The following is a 19,228-nucleotide window of genomic DNA, read 5'->3' as shown; positions in this document are numbered from 1 at the left end:
TTCAAAACGGCAGTTTCGAATAGCACGCACCCATAGGAATGAATGGACGCAGCCGGCAAGCAGACGGGGCCTGCGTTCTGCCGGCTCCATTCATTCCTATGGGTGCGTGCCATTCGAAACTGCCGTTTTGAACAGTACTCGCTCATCTGTAGTTATTACCTTTAGTCATCGTGTCTTGGTACCGCCGCCGATCTGCAGGGTCCTGGCAGTGGGCCCCTAGAAACAATTCCACTGGTGGGCCCTAGACACCCCAGTCCGACCCTGAGGGCACTACATTAACCACTTCAGTACGGGGCCAATTTGTGGTTCAGGACCAGACATATTTTCAGGTTTTTTATATGTTGCACTTCGAGGGCTATAACATTTTTATCATTTGGGTTATTCAACTAGTATCTGCCTCTTTTTTCTGTGACACATGGGGCTTAATTTTTATGTGTTTTAATTTTTTTATATCTGGAAAAATATAAACAAAAGAGGAAGGAAATCGTGTCTATCACTTTTTTCTTTAATACCTTCCAACTTGCAATCGTGAAGTAAACAGGCTATGGCAGTAGTATAGTCAGTGACGCATTTAACACATGAAAATGGCCCCACAGACTTCCCCAATCTCCGTCCACTATCGTACTTTCACGTAGTTTTTGCCCGCCTTTCTACAGTAAGAACCAACTTTTGCCGCCACTATCGGTCAGCTTTGCCCGCCTTCCACTGTGTGCAAGTCTATAGTAAATATGTAAATTCATGCACAGGGAGCGCCCCCTAGTGATCCGAGCACAATTGTGTACATCGAGTGGGCGAAGATGTCACCGCAGTGCGCGCCTTTTCTCTGGGTAGCTATTGGCTGCCTATTCAAGAAGCTACAATTTGATTGGACAGGTTAAATGTCACTCAACCAAACAAATCCAGCAGGTTAGTGTACACGGTCACAGGCTTAGAAAAGACTAATAGCTGGTTATTAGCACTAGGTACAGCCGCCGTCCCCGTATACAGGACACATATACCCGCCATACACGACGCATCAATCCGCTCAGCTCCCTATACAATACATACTATCCTCCAAGCCTGCTCCATTACACTGCACAGTCCTTGCACGACCTCATCCAGCAGCAAGCCCTCTACTGAATGGGAAAAGGGGCGGGGTAAAATACAATCAGGTGACCCCCTCGGACAACACGTGACACTGACGTCACCTCGACGGGAGCAACTCCATTGTAGACAAAGCAGCAGCCGCCGCAAAATGGACATGAAGAGGAGGATTCATCTGGAGCTGCGGAACAGGACACCGGCCGACGTAAGGAGCAATGCCCGCTGGGGGCTGACCGTGCGGGGGAGGAGGAGGAAGGGCGCCTGCTCCGGGGGAGTGTCCCGGTGACCTGCAGCGGGTGTCGCAGGCCCCGTTACCTGTAGCCGGGGGTTGTATATATTACGATGTCTTTGGCTACCTAATAACAATGTAACCATGCGGGGAGACCTGGGAGTGATTGTATGTGACTGATCAGCTTGCTGCCTCCTCACACCTGTCATGTATGATCATACCGCCCGTGTTGTGCTCGTCATGAGCCTCCGGAGCTCCGGCTATTCATCGACTCTCCTCCAACCTCTTATTATTCGTGATCGACGACCGATATCTGCCCATACATGTGACGATTATTATGCGATCACAAGATTGATATGAAAATGACGTATGATATTCTATACTGAGCGATTGTCTATGGAATATACTAAATGTCCTCCACGTATATATATTATATGGCAGTTACAGTCTGCACGATAAATAGGTCACTAGGATACTATCTTATATAATGCCCCTGCCATATACCATAGCTGGCCTTACACTGTGCCATGTGTCTCCGAGCTGTCATCTGTCACCCCCTGCTGTGTAGAGGGGGCAATCTCCAATCTGTTGTATCAGATCACTCCTGATAGATAGAAATGCCTAATATACCGCCTGTGCATCATAACCGATACCCAGGTCGTACATTGCCGGGTATCTGCCCCCCGCTCTGTCACAGTAATGGTAGTATTTATATTTATTTGCCATGACCCCAATATATACCCGCTACTTGGACACTGTACAGTCCGCTGTCAGTTTGTGATCTGATTGTAAATAAAGATATTTTCAATCCACCCAAAAAAACAAAAATTTAAAAGCTGCAGCTTGGTGAGGACTGTGGAGCTGCATGCTACTGTGTAGATCAGATGTTCTCATTCAAACAAAGAAATAGAAAGTAACATCCAGGACTAGCAGCAGATTACACATTTCTTACAAGCCCTCCTTTCATATGCTTTATCGTTATTATTATTATTATTATTTAGCTTACTTGTATAGCGCCATCTTATTCCGCATTGTGGTCACTGTCCCTTATAGGGCTCACAATCTACATTCCCTATTAGTATGTCTTTGGATTAAACCAGAGAACCCCCACGCAAATGCAGGGAGAACGTACACACTCCTTGCAGATGTTGTCCTTGGCGGGATTTGAACCCAGAACTCCAGTGCTAACTGCTGAGCTGCCTGCTGTATACTGTACTCTATACATTGGCGACTTATTTCTGCTTAGCTGTATATATTTTACTTATGGCGTCAACATATTTCTCAGCACTTTACATTAGATCGCCACCTGCGTCTGTTTCCGTTCTCCTGCCTGAGGGACCTCCTTGACTATAACAGGGTCCATCAGGTGTCTGTTCATAAACTAAAATCACTGTCAGAAAAAAATAAAATCAGTCTTTCAAGGCTTTGGGGATTTCTGAAGGATCTCCGCCTGGAGACTTCAATGCAAATGTGAATGTAGTCCTACAGATATTGTCATCACTTGCTGTCACAATCTAAGTGCCCTTTTAGTATGTCTTTGGCGTATGGGAGGAAATCAACACATACATGGGCAGAACATACAAACCTCTTGCAGATGTTCTTGACTGGATGCAAACCCAGGACTTCAACTTTGCAAGGCAACACCGCTGACCACTTTTTAGGGCATGTTCACACAGTTTATTCTTAATCCTGACGGTGGCACGTATTCTGTGCCAATAACATGGTATATAATAGGGGTTATCCGAGGCGTAATAAAGCTTAGAAGTACATTCCTTGCACTGTTTAAGCTTTATTACTAGTATACACCCCAATTCCCTATTGTTGGGGTCTCAGAGAAGTGATGCTTGGCTGCAGATTTCTGGTGCAGATTTTCTACATTTCAGCATAAAGATATCAGCCATCAGAACATGATGGATCTTGCCCAGATCAAACAAACAAAAGCCATGATGAAGATATGTAAACGCCACATAACTCTAGTTCATCTGTCAACCCATGTCAGTACAGGCGACTGGAGCTTCCTAAGGCTAGGTTCACACAGTGGGACCCGCTATGCAACATCTGTTTCAGAAATCTTCTTGCCAGCAGTATAAAGAATATCTACTCCTATTCCCTTCATTGGGAAGTTTAAGAGGAAACTGATGATTGATTGATTTAATTTTAAGTAGTCGAAAATTAAGTGTTTGCCTCCCATTGAAACGAATGGGACGTGGGATTATGGCAGCATTCTGCAGTAAAAATTTCCACCATGTCAGCCTAGCCATACCTGCCTCTATTTAGGGATAGTTTTATGTTCTAGGAATCCTCTTTGTATGTATTGGTGCTAGAATTTTTTTATGTAACATCAGAATGGCCTGATAGGTGCCACGTTATTGCAGATGTTATCGAAAAGTGTATAAAAGTGCTTTGTAAGGGTAGAGAATCTCACAAGAAAGCCATTATGTTGATGCTAAATGCAGGGTCTCCCGATCTTGGTCTCCTGAAAAAAGGTCAGGTTGAATGCAATGGTGGGAATGTCGACCAAAATCCAAATCTGCATCTTGTACAAATCTCAAGTCACTTTTCAAGTACAAGGTTCAATTTCATAGTAAATAAACTTTGGAACAACTTTTGATTTTCTGGCAGTATTTGTAACATTAATAATTTTAAAAAAAATATTGCAATACTTATAATACTTAATAACAGATTTTTGGCTCCTTTCTGTAAAGTCCTGTGCTAAAATCCACTTCTGTCCCTTCTGTATTTTTGCCTTGTTTCTCTCACTGGAGTACAGGCCCTCAGTATAAGCTCTAAAATCAGGTCACTTTACATTATATTATATTGGCCATTATAAAACGTAGAATAGTTATGTTGATGTCATATGAAGGATAAGATTCTCATCTTTCATATGACACCATTGCTGATTTATATTGTGAGGGTGTGAACCTAGAGGGCGCTATAGAGCGACCGAAAACAGGGTTAAAAAGGACTCTGACCACACCCACAGGAGAGAAAGGGGGTCAACTCCAGAGAGAGTGCACACAGCAGGATAGTGCTAGTGCTGTGGAGCACGTGGAGACAGACAGGAGGTCTGTTCCAAGGAAATTGAAAACCAAATGGGACTTGCTTAAGCTCAGTGTGAGCCAGTCAGAAGCCTCAGAGAAGTATCTTGACTTGGATAAGTCAGAGTTCAAGGAGTGAGGTATTGCCCTGTATTTGGGCTAGGCTGTTTGTTGTTTTGTTTTGTCCTGTTATGAGCTGAATAAAGCCACTTACTTTGTATTGTATCACTGAACCTGCTGTTTATTTGACACCCAGCGCCACCAACACCTGTTGAGTCTGGGAAATCCACTACCATTGATGCTAAATTGCCCCAATTGTCACAAGATGTATTATTTCCAGAGTAATCAGGAGTGCGAGCAGCCGCATATACATATGTCAAGCCTGACTATGTTTGTAAATGGAAATAATACAGAAAATGCTAGAATCTTGATGTCCTATGAAAAATGAGAAACCGCTTTTATAGGACTCCAGAAGCACTGTCCTGTTTTATAATGGCCAAGATATAACTATTTAAAGTCACCCCCAACTTAGTTTCCCTGTTTTATTATAGTTTGTTACAGCTATACGTGATAAGAATCTCTCACAAGAGGCAAAATCCATGAATCCATAGTAGATATCAATATTTATTCCATTCCCATGCTGGGGGAGTAGTATACCAGCCAGGGACAGAAATAGACTTGACAGGCTGACTAGAAGGGCCAGCTCTATCCTGGGGAGCCCCTATAGACCCAGTACAGGTGGTGGGTGACAGAAGGATACTGTCTGTGGTGACCTCCATGTGGGAGAATAACTCCAGTGTGAGAAGGAGAGCTATAGAAGATCCTTCCTCCCTACCGCAGTCAGGCTACATAATCTACATCAGGCTAAGCGAAGATCACTCCGCACAGAGAACTAAATGATCCTGAGTCTTTCTTTTTTCTTCCTAATTGCCATGTATCTTTTCTATCTGCTATGAGCTGTATGTGTTCTTTCTTGTAATATATTACTGTATTATCCATGCTGCTGTAACACACTGAATTTCCCCATGGTGGGACTATTAAAGGATTATCTTATCTTTATATCAAGAATGCTGCCAGAAAATCGAAGTTGTTTGAAAGTTTAGTTCCACTTTAAAGGGGACTCCTCATGTCCTCTAGGTTGTGGCACGGTAAGTATTGCTGGAGAGCTGGCTTTCAGCTTTGCAGTTATGTGCCCCTGTGCCAGAGATATCACTGCTGTGTCAGATGGGCCCACCTCACTGGGTGGGGAGGAATAGCCCCCCTGACAGTACTGTGGGTTGGGGAAGGGGATGTGTTTGTCACCACCCATGCAACTGTGACATCCTGAAGTGCATGCAACTTGCAGCCAAATCCCACACTACAATAGTTATGCTATTACAATGGAATGGGAAAAATCTTACCATAGAACTTGTATTCCTCCTGATGTCACAGCTTAGCCTCTGCCTTATCAGACTGGACTTTTGGATACTGGGTTAAGGCACTTTCTGCACAGTCTGATTGATCTTTTGTGGAATCTGTGTTAGTTTATGTTCTCATCTTACAGCACAGACCTCAATATATAGGTAATATATACTGGTAAAAAAAGATGAGCATTCTGGAATATTGACAGACAGCAATGTATTAATTTTTTTTAAATTATTGTTAAACAGCATTTTTGTAAGTCATACGCATGTAATCCAATGTATATCTTAGCCATTTATTCACAACCTGTACAAAGACAAGGCTGGATGTCATGCAGATGGTCGCTCCTCCAGCAGTACATTGCACCTTCACATAGTGGAGCGGTTTGTAGCTGCTGTAAAGCGCTGCATCTTCTTCTCATACTTCCTCTGCTCCAGGGAGAGATCCTGATAATAACCCTACATAGGGGAATTGTCAGTTGAGGCGTTATCTAGTATATTCATACGCCCTGCTGTAGGCCAGCACTGTCTTACCATTGATAAGAGAGCGTTCCTGTGTGTGTTTCTGTCTACAGATGAGGCTGTTTAATATTTTAGGATGCATTTTCCATTTACTCGGAGGAGAGCGGCGTCCTGCTATGGCATGTGCTCGGCTTTCTTACTGAGCTGACGTAAAGATCCACAGGCTGATCATGGGCAGTAGACGATACTTATGTCTGATTTTGTAAAGGAAACGGGCTATAAATACATGAAGACCTGTGTGTATTAGGGCTGAGCAATTGTGCCATAATTTGGGATTTTTCCTTGATTACAGTTAATGAACAATCCTATTAGGGCTTGCCCCTTTTTACATGCCACGCTCCTTAGTTATATGCCATACACTGCCATTGGATTTTGGTTTCAGTTACCGGTATTCACATATCAGTAATACTGTTTGGTTAGCAGAGAGTTAGTGACATATCCCAATGGCAATATGAGACAGGATAGCCTGGATGTGTAATAATTGATATATCCAATGGAAGTAAGTTCACATTAACTAAGCCGACTTTTAGTTTGGTTATTTTACTATTATTTACCCAACCCTAGTGTGTATGTATATTTATATTTGCACACTGACAACACATACAGTATATACATAGATTAACATATAGTACTACATACATGCTGTGACACACACATATAGTATATATGTCTTCATGCACATTGTGACACATACAGCTATATAATATATGCATTCGTATGTGCTGTGGCGCACAAACAGTATATATGTCTTCATATACATTGTGACACGTACACACACACATACAGTATGGCACGCACATGCACGCTGTAAATCTCTCCTTTCTCTGTGACCCAGTGCTTTATGTGTGTAATGTTGCCTGCCATCTGATGGTGAGAGGGGAATATCTTCCATGCAATGTTTTGCTTTCACCAGCAGATGGCAGACAACATCGCGGCAGACATAAAATAATCCGTTTTGATGTGGTTTTTAGAACAGATCGCAGATTCACCCACTATGCAGATGTGAAACACCTAATACAAATATTCTGGGCAAAACTTATATTTTATTACATGATGCACAGAAGACCAAAGGGAGAACTTCTGGGACATATGTCACTCCAAGCACTACTAAGTATAATACAAGGGGGGACATTTACCGATCTTTGGGGTTTTTTTGGCCATGGGCCTTTATTTGGTACAATATCTTGGTCCAAAGTAAGCCAGCCAAGAAGTAGCAAAGGAAAGTGAATTATCTAACGTGCCAAATCACCCAGTGACACTATTGTGACAGATTTTACACTGTTTCTGGCTGTCTCATCTACGTCTTTCCTATATAAATTCTGGATGATATTGCTAAATCTGCCTGTTTTATTCCACTACAGCTTTTCCTTGTCATTGGTATCTATTATAATCTTTTGTTATAATTTGACTGATGTCTATGGAGGCCTGATACTCTCCTGACAACTGTGAGTGTGCAGGTGCATTGGGGGGCTTATGGTGATGTATATGGCTAAGTTAAATTTATGAGGATTTGTTATTTCCTCTTGTTTCTTTGGATTATTGGACATGCCACACTTAGGTTGCAGGTACAAAAATATACGTGTACACTACCATCCATTGGTGTTCTGAGTCATAGGATGACAACGGCAGACATGAATGGTATTAGATTAACAGACACTGTCAGAACTCCCTCCATCTGCATCTGTTCCCATTCACTTCTTACATTACATTACAAAGTTGGGCAGTACAGTGACTCGGGTGTTAGCGCTGTTCTCCTGCAGCGCTGAGGTTCTGGGTTTGCATTCAGCTAAGGATAACCATGTTTTGGGGGTACTCCAGTTTTCTTGCCCTCCTTCTACACTTCAGTAACATGCTGGTTGGTTATTGTATGTAACTAAGTTAGGGAAATTAGACTAAGCCACATTCATGGTAGGGACCGATACATATGGTGACCATCCCAGGATGCCCAGTAAATCGGAACATGCAGACATCTGGGATATGAGCTATTGTTTAGCATGTGCTATATTTTTCTACAGGTAAAAGAGCTTGTACTGGATAACTGCAGGTCAAAAGATGGAAAAATAGAAGGGCTGACGGATGAATTTGAAGAACTGGAATTTCTGAGCACAATAAATGTCTGCCTCAGCTCCGTCGCAAATTTACCAAAGTTAAACAAATTGAAAAAGGTAAAAAAAATTCCTATTCATGTTTCCAAATGTTCACTGATGTGGTGTTTACAGTCAAAGCCACTAGTTTAGACACCGATATAAAACATTTACATTGGTCTGCTTACTATACAAGTCCTATAAATCTGAATAAGTCTAGTATAGGAAGGAGCACCATATGTAGTAGAGCATGAATATCTGATGAAGAATGTTGCAAAACCACTGACAACAAGTTCAGCAGGATTGTGTTTTTAGGTTTAGTGTTCAGATCTGTATGTGCCATTATTTTCTACTTGGCCTCAGTAATGCTAAGAATGAGTAGGACATTGTGTTTGTCTTTAACAACTTTCCAGTGTCTTTTGACAGCCAGCAGAAAGATCTTGTAGTATTTCTGCTTTAAAGCTTCTGCAGACTAGCAGGAGCAGGTGAGGGCCGGTTCTCCCCGAGGAGAAGACACAAGTAGTTATGGATGTCCCAATTACAATGTAAAACTGCAAAGCAATAGAAAAATATACAGCATAAATGTCATCCAGAGGTCTTTTATGGTGGACAAATTATGCAATAAAACTATTCTTTAAAAATGTGAAAATTTAAAATACAAATAAAGGCGTAAAAAAAACCTGATTGGTCACCCCAATACAATCTGTTGTCATAGCTGCACCTATTCCCCTAGATCAGGGGTAGGCAACCTTTTCTGTTCAGCGTGCCGATTTAAATTAAAAAATCAAAGATGAGGTCCTCGGAGTGCCGGGCAATAATTGTAAAGCTGACGACACCTACACTAAAGTCATATAGCACAGGGGTGCTGTCATACTGCGCTCCCAGCCACATGCGCTTACCACTATTTGCCTGGATACACATGTTCTTTTCCTTTAGAAGCAATGTAAGTACATGCGTAACCCACAATTAGTGGTAATGTATGTGACTGGGAGCAGAGTGAGGTAACACCTGTAAAGAGCTGACACACAATGTGCCTGTATGCTCCATCCAGTCCTTGGCCGTTAGTAACTTCAGTTTTCTGTAAGGGAGCGTTCACACAACCGTCGGTGTCTGACAGCTAGTGTCCGCTGCTAATGTCTGTTCAAAATCTTGTGCGGATATTAGTATCGGACACTAGCTGTGTCCGTGACATTTAGCATTGATTTAAATGGAGATCGGGTGCGTTCATTTGTACTCCGTGCCTGTCCTTAACTGTCCGTTCACAAAGATGTCCAACTTTTCAAGCGGACAGCAAAACCCGACATGTAGGTTTTTCTGTCCGCTTGAAAAGTCGGACATCTTTGGGAACGGACACTTAAGGACACCCACGAACAGTAAACGAACGCACCCGACGTCCATTTAAATCAATGCAAAATGTCACAGACACAGCTAGTGTCCGATACTAATATCCGCACAAGATTTTGAACGGACATTAGCAGCGGACACTAGCTGTCAGACACCGACGGTAGTGTGAACGCTCCCTAAGTGAAACGCAGATTAATTTGTCACTTTTAGTTCCTGGCGGTGCAGTAACAGCAAAACCCCAGCCAGGAATTAATGGGTGTCACACTTACAACAAAGTGAATGCACTGGTGCCCAGGAACTGGATTTGGCTATAATTGCATCTAGTTACAGTGTCACCACCCAATAGAATCACACTAAGGCTGAGGCCCCACATTACAAAAATGCAGCTTTTTTTTATTGCAGATTTGGCTGCGTTTTTCTTTCCGTCAAAGCCAAGAATGGCTAGAAAACGAATGGGAAATATATGGGAAGCTTCTTATACGTTTCCCTCCAGCTCAATCTACTCCTGGCTTCGGCTCAAAAAAACCAGCAAAATCTGCAACGTAAAAAAGCTGTTTCTGCAACGTGGGGCTTTAGCCTAAGGCTGAGGCACAGGGAACACAGCTTTTTTTGTTACATATTTTGCTGTGTTTTTCTGAGCCTAAGCCAGGAGTGGATTGAGCAGAAGGGAAACGTATAAGAAGCTTCCTATATATTTCCCATTCCTTCTGTAGCCATTTTTAGCTTTGGTTGAAATAAACCGCATCAAAATCTGCAACAAAAACGCTGCATTTCTGCAATGTGGGGCCTCAGCCTTACGCCTCCTGCATACAAATGGCACGGATGTGGTTTTCACTGACCTATACATTAGAAATGAATTGACAGGGCTGCAAATGCAGACAGATATAGGGGATGTATAGGACAGATATAGGGGATGTATAGGACAGATATAGGGGATGTATAGGACAGATATAGGGGATGTATAGGACAGATATAGGACCTGCTCAATAGTTTTCAGTTCTTCAATTTGGCCCAGATACACAGCCACAAATAGAATGGCTGTATATACGGGTCAATTGAAATATATAGGTCTGTACTTTTATCCACAGTTGTAGATAAAGAGTCTGGTCATGTGCATTGCAGGTTACAACTCCATGTACCTCATATTAATAGCAGTTAACCCCATCATGTCCTCACATTAACCCCCTGTGTGCTTTACATAAGGGACACTGATATGTGACATATGGAGATAATCAGTGAACATCTTCATTATATAGGTCCTTCATTAGTACCCCCATGTCTCACACCTCAGTAACCCTTATGTGAGCCACACAGGGTTAATGTGAGGGACATGATGGGGTTAACTGTTATTAATGTGAGGCACATGGAGTTACTGAAACAAAAGTAATAACCCCAAATGCCTGACAGTAATAAGAATGGTCAGTAACACACGTACCTGGTGTTTTTACTTTCACTTTGCTCCTCTCCCCCTCAGGCTGCAGACGGCAGGAGCTCCTCCTCACATGTAGCAGCAGGTCCAGGGAGCCCTTATCCTGTGCAGTGAGAGGCTCACCTCTGATTGGTGGCAGGGAGAGAAGGGGGCGTGTCCTACACCGCAGCTCTACCAGAGCACTGAAGGGACGCTCTCTCTCTCTCTCTCAATTTTAGTGTGAAGTCTCAGGCTGGCTGGCTATTTCCTAAGGTCGCTATTATTAGATGCATGGGGGTCTAACACCCAACACCCATTTCTCAGCAGCAGATATACAGATAAAGGAGCAGGAAGCAGAGGGCTCTCTGCTCTTTGTAGTGGCCAGACCAGGTTACTGAATCTCCGCTCCCATTCACTTGAATAGTTCCTAAGCTGCAATGACGCAGTTTGTCCACTACAGAGAGAGGAGAGCTGTCTGCTTTCTGCTCCATTCTCTGTGTATCAGCTGCTGAAACGGGTGCTGGATATCAGAACAGCACAGATTTGATCGTGATGATCTAGATAGATCATCAATATTTTTAACTTGAGAAAAACACTTTAAAAGGGGTTATCTGGAGAAAAATAAAGTTTACCAGTGAGCTCCCTGCACTGCATAAGCTTTATTTCTAATATGTATGCAGATCACCAAGAGCCCTGATCTTTACCTTTGCAGATCTCAGCAGGATGCCGGATGTCTGTGTATGAAGCTTCTTAAACTCCACTTGAGACATTTTTACGCAACCCTCACCACAACATTTTTGCAACTAGCTAGATAGTATTCAGTCTTTTTATCAGCAGTATACCCTTTACTTTCTCCAGTCACTGAATACATGTTGTGCTGATGGTGTCAACAGGGGCACAAGGCATTTTGCATATACAATAGGCATATGCACTTAGAAGCAATATGCTATATTTGTAGGAGGTTTGAGCAAAGAAATATCTTATTCACGATAATGTTCTTCTTTAGTTAGTCGTCATCTTAGTGCCTTAATGTAAAACTAAATGAGCAATGCTTCCTTTGATCTGTAGTTGGAGTTGAGCGATAACAACATCTCTGGTGGACTGGAAGTGCTGGCAGAAAAATGTCCGAACCTCACACACCTCAACCTAAGTGGAAACAGAATAAAGGACCTGAGCACAATAGAACCCCTGGTGAGATACTTCTATGGATGGAGAGCTGCTTTGATTTATGACGACTCCGTTTTGCATATCAGATTTCGTTGTTCTTATAACCAGGCACGCTCACTAAAATACTTCTCTCTCCTCCAGAAAAAATTAGAGAGCCTAAAGAGCCTAGACCTGTTTAACTGCGAGGTGACCAACCTCAACGACTATCGAGAAAACGTCTTCAAGCTCCTACCCCAGCTCACTTACTTAGATGGCTACGACCGTGATGAGAAGGAGGCTCCTGACTCTGATGCTGAGGCCTACGTTGAGGGATTAGATGATGAAGATGATGATGAGGATGGTGAGTAATGGAGAACTCCTCTTTCCCAAATCCAGATTTTAATGTGTTTCAAGACCCTTCCACCTTCCGCCTCTGTTAATCTAAAACATTACTTGCTTATGGGACCCCTCAAGGGTGATCTGCAGGAAGGGTGGTCAGGCAGAGTAGACCTACTGAAAGTGATTGTCTCATGTCAAAGCCATTGCAAAAGGATATAGCCATTAGTTATGCCCCGGGGGTGTATTTAATGATGGCGGAAGTTGGCTAAAACGGAGAGAGTTCTTGACTGAATGCATTTGACATAAAAGTGAGTGCACATGATGTCACAGGATGATACATTATTAAAGACAATGGATAATGAAAGAAGAAGCCAATGATATAATACTATGTGGGGGAGTAATAAAGCTATTCTAACATTTATCTTGACAGCCCCTTTAGTGCGTTAGTATAAAAATATTCTCAATTATTACATTGCTAGTTGCCCTGGCAACTCTCACTATATCCACTACGGTCTTGTTTAACACCTTATTTCCCTTTGTTATTTCTAAGTGTGTGGTTTGGGTGCCTGGGCTCTCATACTGTGCATGCTATAGAAGTACAAATATACAAGTACATTATATACTGGCCGCGGCAAAATGGGGACATAGATCAAGTACATTCGAGATGTCCATATGCTGTCAATGTAGATAAAACCTTGTTGCACTCTTGAGCATGTGGTGGACATACAGGTGCACATTGCGTGATACAGAACGCTAAAACATCCGTGCCACTCTAAGCCCATCACATGACCAGGACAGAACTTAACCCCTTAGAAATAAACAATACAGGCTCCTTTTGAATGGTGGCAAGCGGAGGCTATATAATTTTCCATTATTCTTAGAATAACAGCTATTGGTTGGAAGACGTTTTCAGTAAACCTTTATTCGTACTTACCAATAGACCTGAATTTTCAGAAACAATCCCAGAAAATTTGCTGTGGATCAGCCCAAAAAGTGGTGGGGGTTAATGCAAACCATTCCCAAAGGTGGGTATTCTTGGGGCTGTTTGTGGAAGAGATTTAGAAGTTGTCCAGGTAAAAAATTATTTTTTAAATAGGCTGGGGAGGTGGAAAAAAAAATAAAAAATCATACTCGCCTGTCTCTGGGGTTCCGGTGTCCTCCCAATGCGGTCTAGTCCTGCTGCTCAGCTGTCTACTACTAGAAGGGAAACTCCTCTCGAGCTGTGACATCCCGGATCCCTTCCGCTTATTGGCCTCTATGGTCACGTGCGGCTGGGACTTCCACTGAATGAACAATGGACCAGGACCGGACCTCGCTGGGAGGCATCAGAGCACCCAAGGAAAGGTGAGTATGATCTAAGTAGCATGTAATGTATTACATTAACATCATACACACTGAAGGAAGAACTGCTATGGGTAGTCCAGTCTCAACTTTCTACATCATACAAATTAAAATTGTGTATTACTTCAGTCTGTTTTTTTGAGATGGATAAAGTTTGTTAGGTGTGATGTATAATGTTCCTTGGTAACGTGATTTATTTGCTGACTGTAGGTGATCAATATTAGATCATTCCATTCATAGAATACAGTCTGCTGTAAACCACTACTGTACTCTGCCGACAATACCTGCAGGTATAAAGCTGCTCTTTAACCCCTTAACGCTAAATCACGTACCTGTACGTCAGGGAATGTGGTTAGTTCCCGCATTCCCACGTACCTGTACGTGATTGAGATTGCACGGGCTCAGAAGCAGAGCCCGTGCGATCTCCACGGGAGGCCGGCTGTATCTGACAGCCAGGCTTCCCCTGTAGCAGCAGGGACGGTGATTGCACCGACCCCCCCCCCCCCCCTGTTTAACCCTTAAGGTGCCATGATCCATAGTGATCATGGCACCCTAGAGGTTTGGCCGGGCTATAAAGCATGGTGCCGGCAGCAGGAGTCTGTGTGAGCTGTAATTTACAGCTACACGCTGCTCCTTAATCCCTCCCCCCATCGGAGCGAGCTCCGATGGGGGGAGGGTTAACCCCTTGGATGCCAGGACGAGTGGGAGCTAGTCTATGCATTTGCATAGCTAGCTTCCTCTATAGACTGCAATACACGTGTATTGCAAGTCTATAGTTAGTATAGAACCAGTGATCCTCTCTGATCGCTGGTTCTAGTGTGCTTACAGCACAAATGTAAAAAAGTTTAAAAAAAATAAATAAAATAAAGTGTGTAAAACAAACAAACAAAACAAACAGTTACATTTCTTGTAAATCTGGAAAATCGCTGTTACACTTGTAAACCTTGTAACGTTCAAAATAAATTAAAATACAATCAAAAGATGATGCCGATATAAAGCAGAGATATGGGAGATAATATTTATTAATGTATTTGGGTGGTATAACTATCTGCCTGAAAAGCAGAGAATTTCACATTTTGAAAATTGCAATTTTTTCCAAATTTCCATCAAATTTCCTATTTTTTTAATAAGTAAATACAAAAATATTGATTAGTGTTTACCACTAACATGAAGTATAATGTGTTACGAGAAAACATTCTCAAAATCACTTGTGTAAGTTAAAGCGTCTCAAAGTTATTGCCATTTGAAGTGACACATGTCAATTTTGAAAAAACAGGCCTGGTCCTTAACGTACTTTTGGGCTGTGTCCTTAAGGGGTTAAAGGGTTTTTTCCATGAAAGCAAGTTATCCATAGGATAGAGAATAACTTGCAGATCACTGGGGGGTCTGACCGCTCAGACCCCCGTTGATCAGCAGAACACTGTACTTTTTCCAGTTCTCCTGTTGAAGTGAATGGAGCGCTGAACGTGCTGCCAAACACCACTCCATTCAGACTGAGGGGTGAAAGGCTCCTCTTCTCATGATCACTGGGGGTCTGAGTGGTCAGACCCCCACTGGTCTGCATGTTATTCCCTATCCTGTGGATAACCATGTTCATAGAGCCCTTGAAATGGCTTTCCCATTGACGTAAAACCTTGAATGTACATGGTGTCATCACATTCTAGACACCCATCACATGCGCTGTATTAGCTGATGTTTTGTTACTCCCTCTGTCTGTGGCTCACAGACTGGAGACTAAATTACACACATCTCCAGTCTGTTGGTGACTGAGGCTGCCCCCCCTCACACAGAGGAAGACTATGATGAAGATGCTCCACCGGGTGATGAGGGTGAGGAAGACGATGATGAAGAGGAGGGAGAAGAAGAGGAAGTGAGCGGCGAAGAAGAGGTACGACCTTTAAAAAAAAAATATATATATATTCTCACTGTACTAACAGTTGTCTGACTTTAACTTGTCTGCAGGTTGGATGGTTAATTCCAAAATCTGCTCGTATCTCTTTATTAACCCATTACCTCATATAAATTTTTTAAAAAATGTAAATTGTGATCCTCCATCATGCTTGTTTTATTTATTTATTAAACCGGGCAGTAAGAAAAGAGAAAAAAAACTTTTTCCTTTAAGAGCTATAGGTTGTGGTGATATGTCCTGAGTATACTCCATAAGTCTTCCTGCTGGTCTCCATAGAAGCTTGGATCTTGTACACTCGCGTTGTGAGGCTCTATTGTTTTATGTTCCAGTGTTTTATTGTGTGTTGTTCTTTTTCTATTTTTTTTTGTAATATTGATTATTACATTGGTTTACAAATGCACATATGATCTTTGCTAGTATAATTTAAATTATATTCACTGCTGGGTTGTCTTGTCTTTTTTTTTTTTTTTTTTCACTCTCTTGGCACTTTAATGGTTAAACGGCATTGGAGAAGCACAGAAATCCAACATTAATCTGATTTTTTTTTCTCCCTCTAAAGGAGGATGAGGAAGCTTATAGAGAAGGAGATGAGGATGAAGCTGACCAGGATGGTATGTGACTAATCCCTCAGATACAGATGGTATAGGCGACTTTTTTTTTTTTTTAAATATGGTATTTGCATTTCATTGACCTAGTTGTCGTAAGTAAGTTTGTAAAATTTTAGATTTTATTAAGTTTTGAGAAAACTTCCTTGAGCAGGGTATATTTTCCAAAAGGTTAAGATGGAAAATTATAATGTGAAAAGCAAATAATGGATGAGCTAATGGGAGAAATTACACTTTATGATAATTCAATATGGTCTACGTTCACTTCTGCATCGGGCTGTCTGTTATTCTTGGCTGCCAGAGGGCCAAGACAACTGACAGGCGGATCGCTAAAATAGTGGATACATATAAAGCCCCGATGGACCTCATTAACTATAACAGGGCCGATCGGATGTCTGCTGTTTTAGGGTTAAAGTTTGGAGAGGGACCCAAGGCAGAAGACTGCTTAAAGGGGTATTTCCATAACTCTTGTTCTGGAGCCTGCAGGCTCTGTGCTCTCTTCGCTTCCTGGATTTCTCGGCACATTGGTGGGCGGGGTTTCACTTGCTCTGCTATCTGCTATGTTTGCAGTAAGTAATGAGGGATTGGTTGTAAATGCATTATCACAGTATAAAGCTGATGTGGAAACTGATGTAGCAGAGCTGGAGTTGAGCCAGCTTGCATTACATACAGAGGTAAAGGACTCCTTATCTCAGCCCTTATCAGCCAAATTCAATTAAGCCGGCTGATAAGTGGAAAAGCTGAAGATAGACAGCACAATAATCCCTGAGCTCTCACCTCCCCCCTCCCCTATCTGAGGAGCTCTGTTTCTTGTCAGCCCCTCCCTTCCCCCCCTGAGAGCAGGCAGCTACCGTGTTTCCCCGAAAGTATGACACCCCCTGAAAGTAAGGCATGCGCAGGGGTTTCTGTTGAATTGCCTAATATAAGACAATCCCCCCAAAAAAAGGCATGCCCGGCAGTGGTGTGCGGGGTTTCGGGGGGCGGGGCTTAGCGGAGGTTTCGGGGGCGGGGCTTAGCGAGCTCCACTTCACTGACACAGCAGCCGTGCTCTGTGCTCCGTGTGCACAGCAAAGCCGGCTGCTGCCTCTGCTGTTGTAGGATGAGCTCTCCCAGCTCATCCCAGAGGCAGAGACAGCAGCTGCCATACAGCAGAGGCAGCAGCCGGCTTTCCTGTGCACACGGAGCACAGAGCACGGCTGCTGTGTCAGTGAAGTGGAGCTTGCTAAGCCCCGGCCCCCGAAGCCTAGCTAAGCCCTGCCCACCACTTCCGGGACGAACAGCAGCACCAGCGCTGCTAGGAAGAAGGGAAAGGTAAGTAGGATACCTTCCCCCCTCCCCTACACTACACTACCTACAACCGGCAGTCATGCTGACGCTCCACTAAGGAAGTGCCGGCATGACTGCCGGTTGTAATAAGGCACCCCCGAAAATAAGACAAGTCCTATATTTAGAGTGACAATTTAATATAAGACACTGTCTTATTTTCGGGAAAACACGGTAGGTCACTTGGGAAATGAGCAGATAAGCCCAGTGGCCATAGAAACGCAGTGTCAACAATAAAGTGAATAAATTAAGATAGCGGCCAAACACAGCAGTTTTGATTAAAGCAATGTATTTAGGAAAATGCTTAAATCCACATAAACTAGCAGTATAGATAGGATGCTTTTCATGGGACAACCCCTTTAAATGTCCTCTCCAAGTTACATAGTTTGACCCTTCCTTAAAGCTGCATAATTGCAGAAATGGTTCAAATACTACTTTTTTTTTTTTTTTTTTTTTGCTCTGTGATCCTAAAATTCAGTCCACAACATCATGGCATTTCCAAAGTGGGTGGTGTATCTCACCCAGGTGTATACGCCTTTTTGTGTGATCTTGAAGGTTTAGTAGTTTGTGATTCACTGATGTCTGTTTCTCACCTCAAAGCAGAAAAAGGTCAGAAAAGAAAACGGGACCTTGAAGATGAAGGAGAAGAGGATGATTAGTTTGCGGGACAAGGTACATGTGGAGCGCGCCTTGTGACTGACAAAGAGGACTGAACCCCCAAGAACCTTTTTGGAAACTCTGTTGTACTTTTGACTGTTTTTACCTTGAATTACCCTGACCTTTTATCTCCTGGTTGTAAGGTTGCCGTGTGCTGGACAAGAAACCACACAAGAAGAGTCACGCTTGGTATTTTTACTGCTGTTCTTGCAAGTTTTTCTAATTATAAGGTTTATTTTGTGTTTTTAGCACTTATTTCAATACAGCCCCAGTCTTTCCAATGCCCATTGCTGATTGTTTGGATTACTTTTTTTCTTTGTGTTTCTTCTAGATTTAGTTTCTACTTGGTGTCCTTTTGACAAAAGTCTTAACTCTAAATTTGACATCATGTATTAAACCTGTCTCAGACAAAGTGGTCCCATTACCCATAAACATTTTAATATATTTTAACTGCAAACTAGAATATACTCTTCGGACTATGGGAAACCAGGACCATTTTTATTTGAGATCATGTTAATACATGAGGATCAATGAGAATCCATTTGTTGTGCGTCAATACTGATTTGCCCGTAAAAGCGATCCTTCAGTCGTATACAATGTAGTGATGACATGGCCTCACATCACAGTGGCCTCTGATCATGTGATTGGCTGTACACGGTGCTCATATTTAGGATTTACCTAGACCAACAAAACCCTAGCTGTAACACTTGTCCTATGATCAAAACTCTTATCCCCTGTAACTGAGGCTACCATGGTGCCCCTAGTTGTATGGGAAATGTGTAGTGTAAAAAAAATAAAAA

At 42.6% G+C, this 19,228-nt stretch overlaps 1 protein-coding gene across 2 annotated transcripts; it reads left to right on the top strand.

Moving 5' to 3' along the window:
* The first annotated feature begins 1,150 nt into the window (after window positions 1-1,150).
* LOC142202793 (putative acidic leucine-rich nuclear phosphoprotein 32 family member C) lies at window positions 1,151-19,228 on the top strand. Of its 2 annotated transcripts, none has more exons than XM_075273111.1 (7): window positions 1,151-1,288; window positions 8,288-8,437; window positions 12,177-12,299; window positions 12,417-12,615; window positions 15,725-15,822; window positions 16,403-16,454; window positions 18,375-19,228. In XM_075273111.1, the coding sequence occupies exons 1-7, from the start codon at window positions 1,235-1,237 to the stop codon at window positions 18,428-18,430; spliced, it is 732 nt and encodes a 243-aa protein (XP_075129212.1). In that variant the 5' UTR covers window positions 1,151-1,234; the 3' UTR covers window positions 18,431-19,228. The 2 variants fall into 2 exon arrangements, with proteins under 2 accessions (XP_075129212.1, XP_075129211.1); XM_075273110.1 differs by having other exon boundaries at window positions 18,372-19,228.

This window comes from Leptodactylus fuscus, chromosome 5, assembly GCF_031893055.1.
Source record: "Leptodactylus fuscus isolate aLepFus1 chromosome 5, aLepFus1.hap2, whole genome shotgun sequence".
In the NCBI taxonomy this organism is placed as follows: Eukaryota; Metazoa; Chordata; class Amphibia; order Anura; family Leptodactylidae; genus Leptodactylus; species Leptodactylus fuscus.
This window is presented reverse-complemented; position numbering and strand designations above follow the sequence as displayed.

Excerpts from the sequence above, each read along its gene's own strand:
- LOC142202793 (XM_075273110.1), top strand. The coding sequence starts at position 1,235 with ATGGACATGAAGAGGAGGATTCATCTGGAGCTGCGGAACAGGACACCG. Across the intron at positions 15,823-16,402 it reads AAGTGAGCGGCGAAGAAGAG|GAGGATGAGGAAGCTTATAG; the intron begins GTACGACCTTTA and ends CTCCCTCTAAAG. Across the intron at positions 16,455-18,371 it reads GGATGAAGCTGACCAGGATG|CAGAAAAAGGTCAGAAAAGA; the intron begins GTATGTGACTAA and ends CTCACCTCAAAG.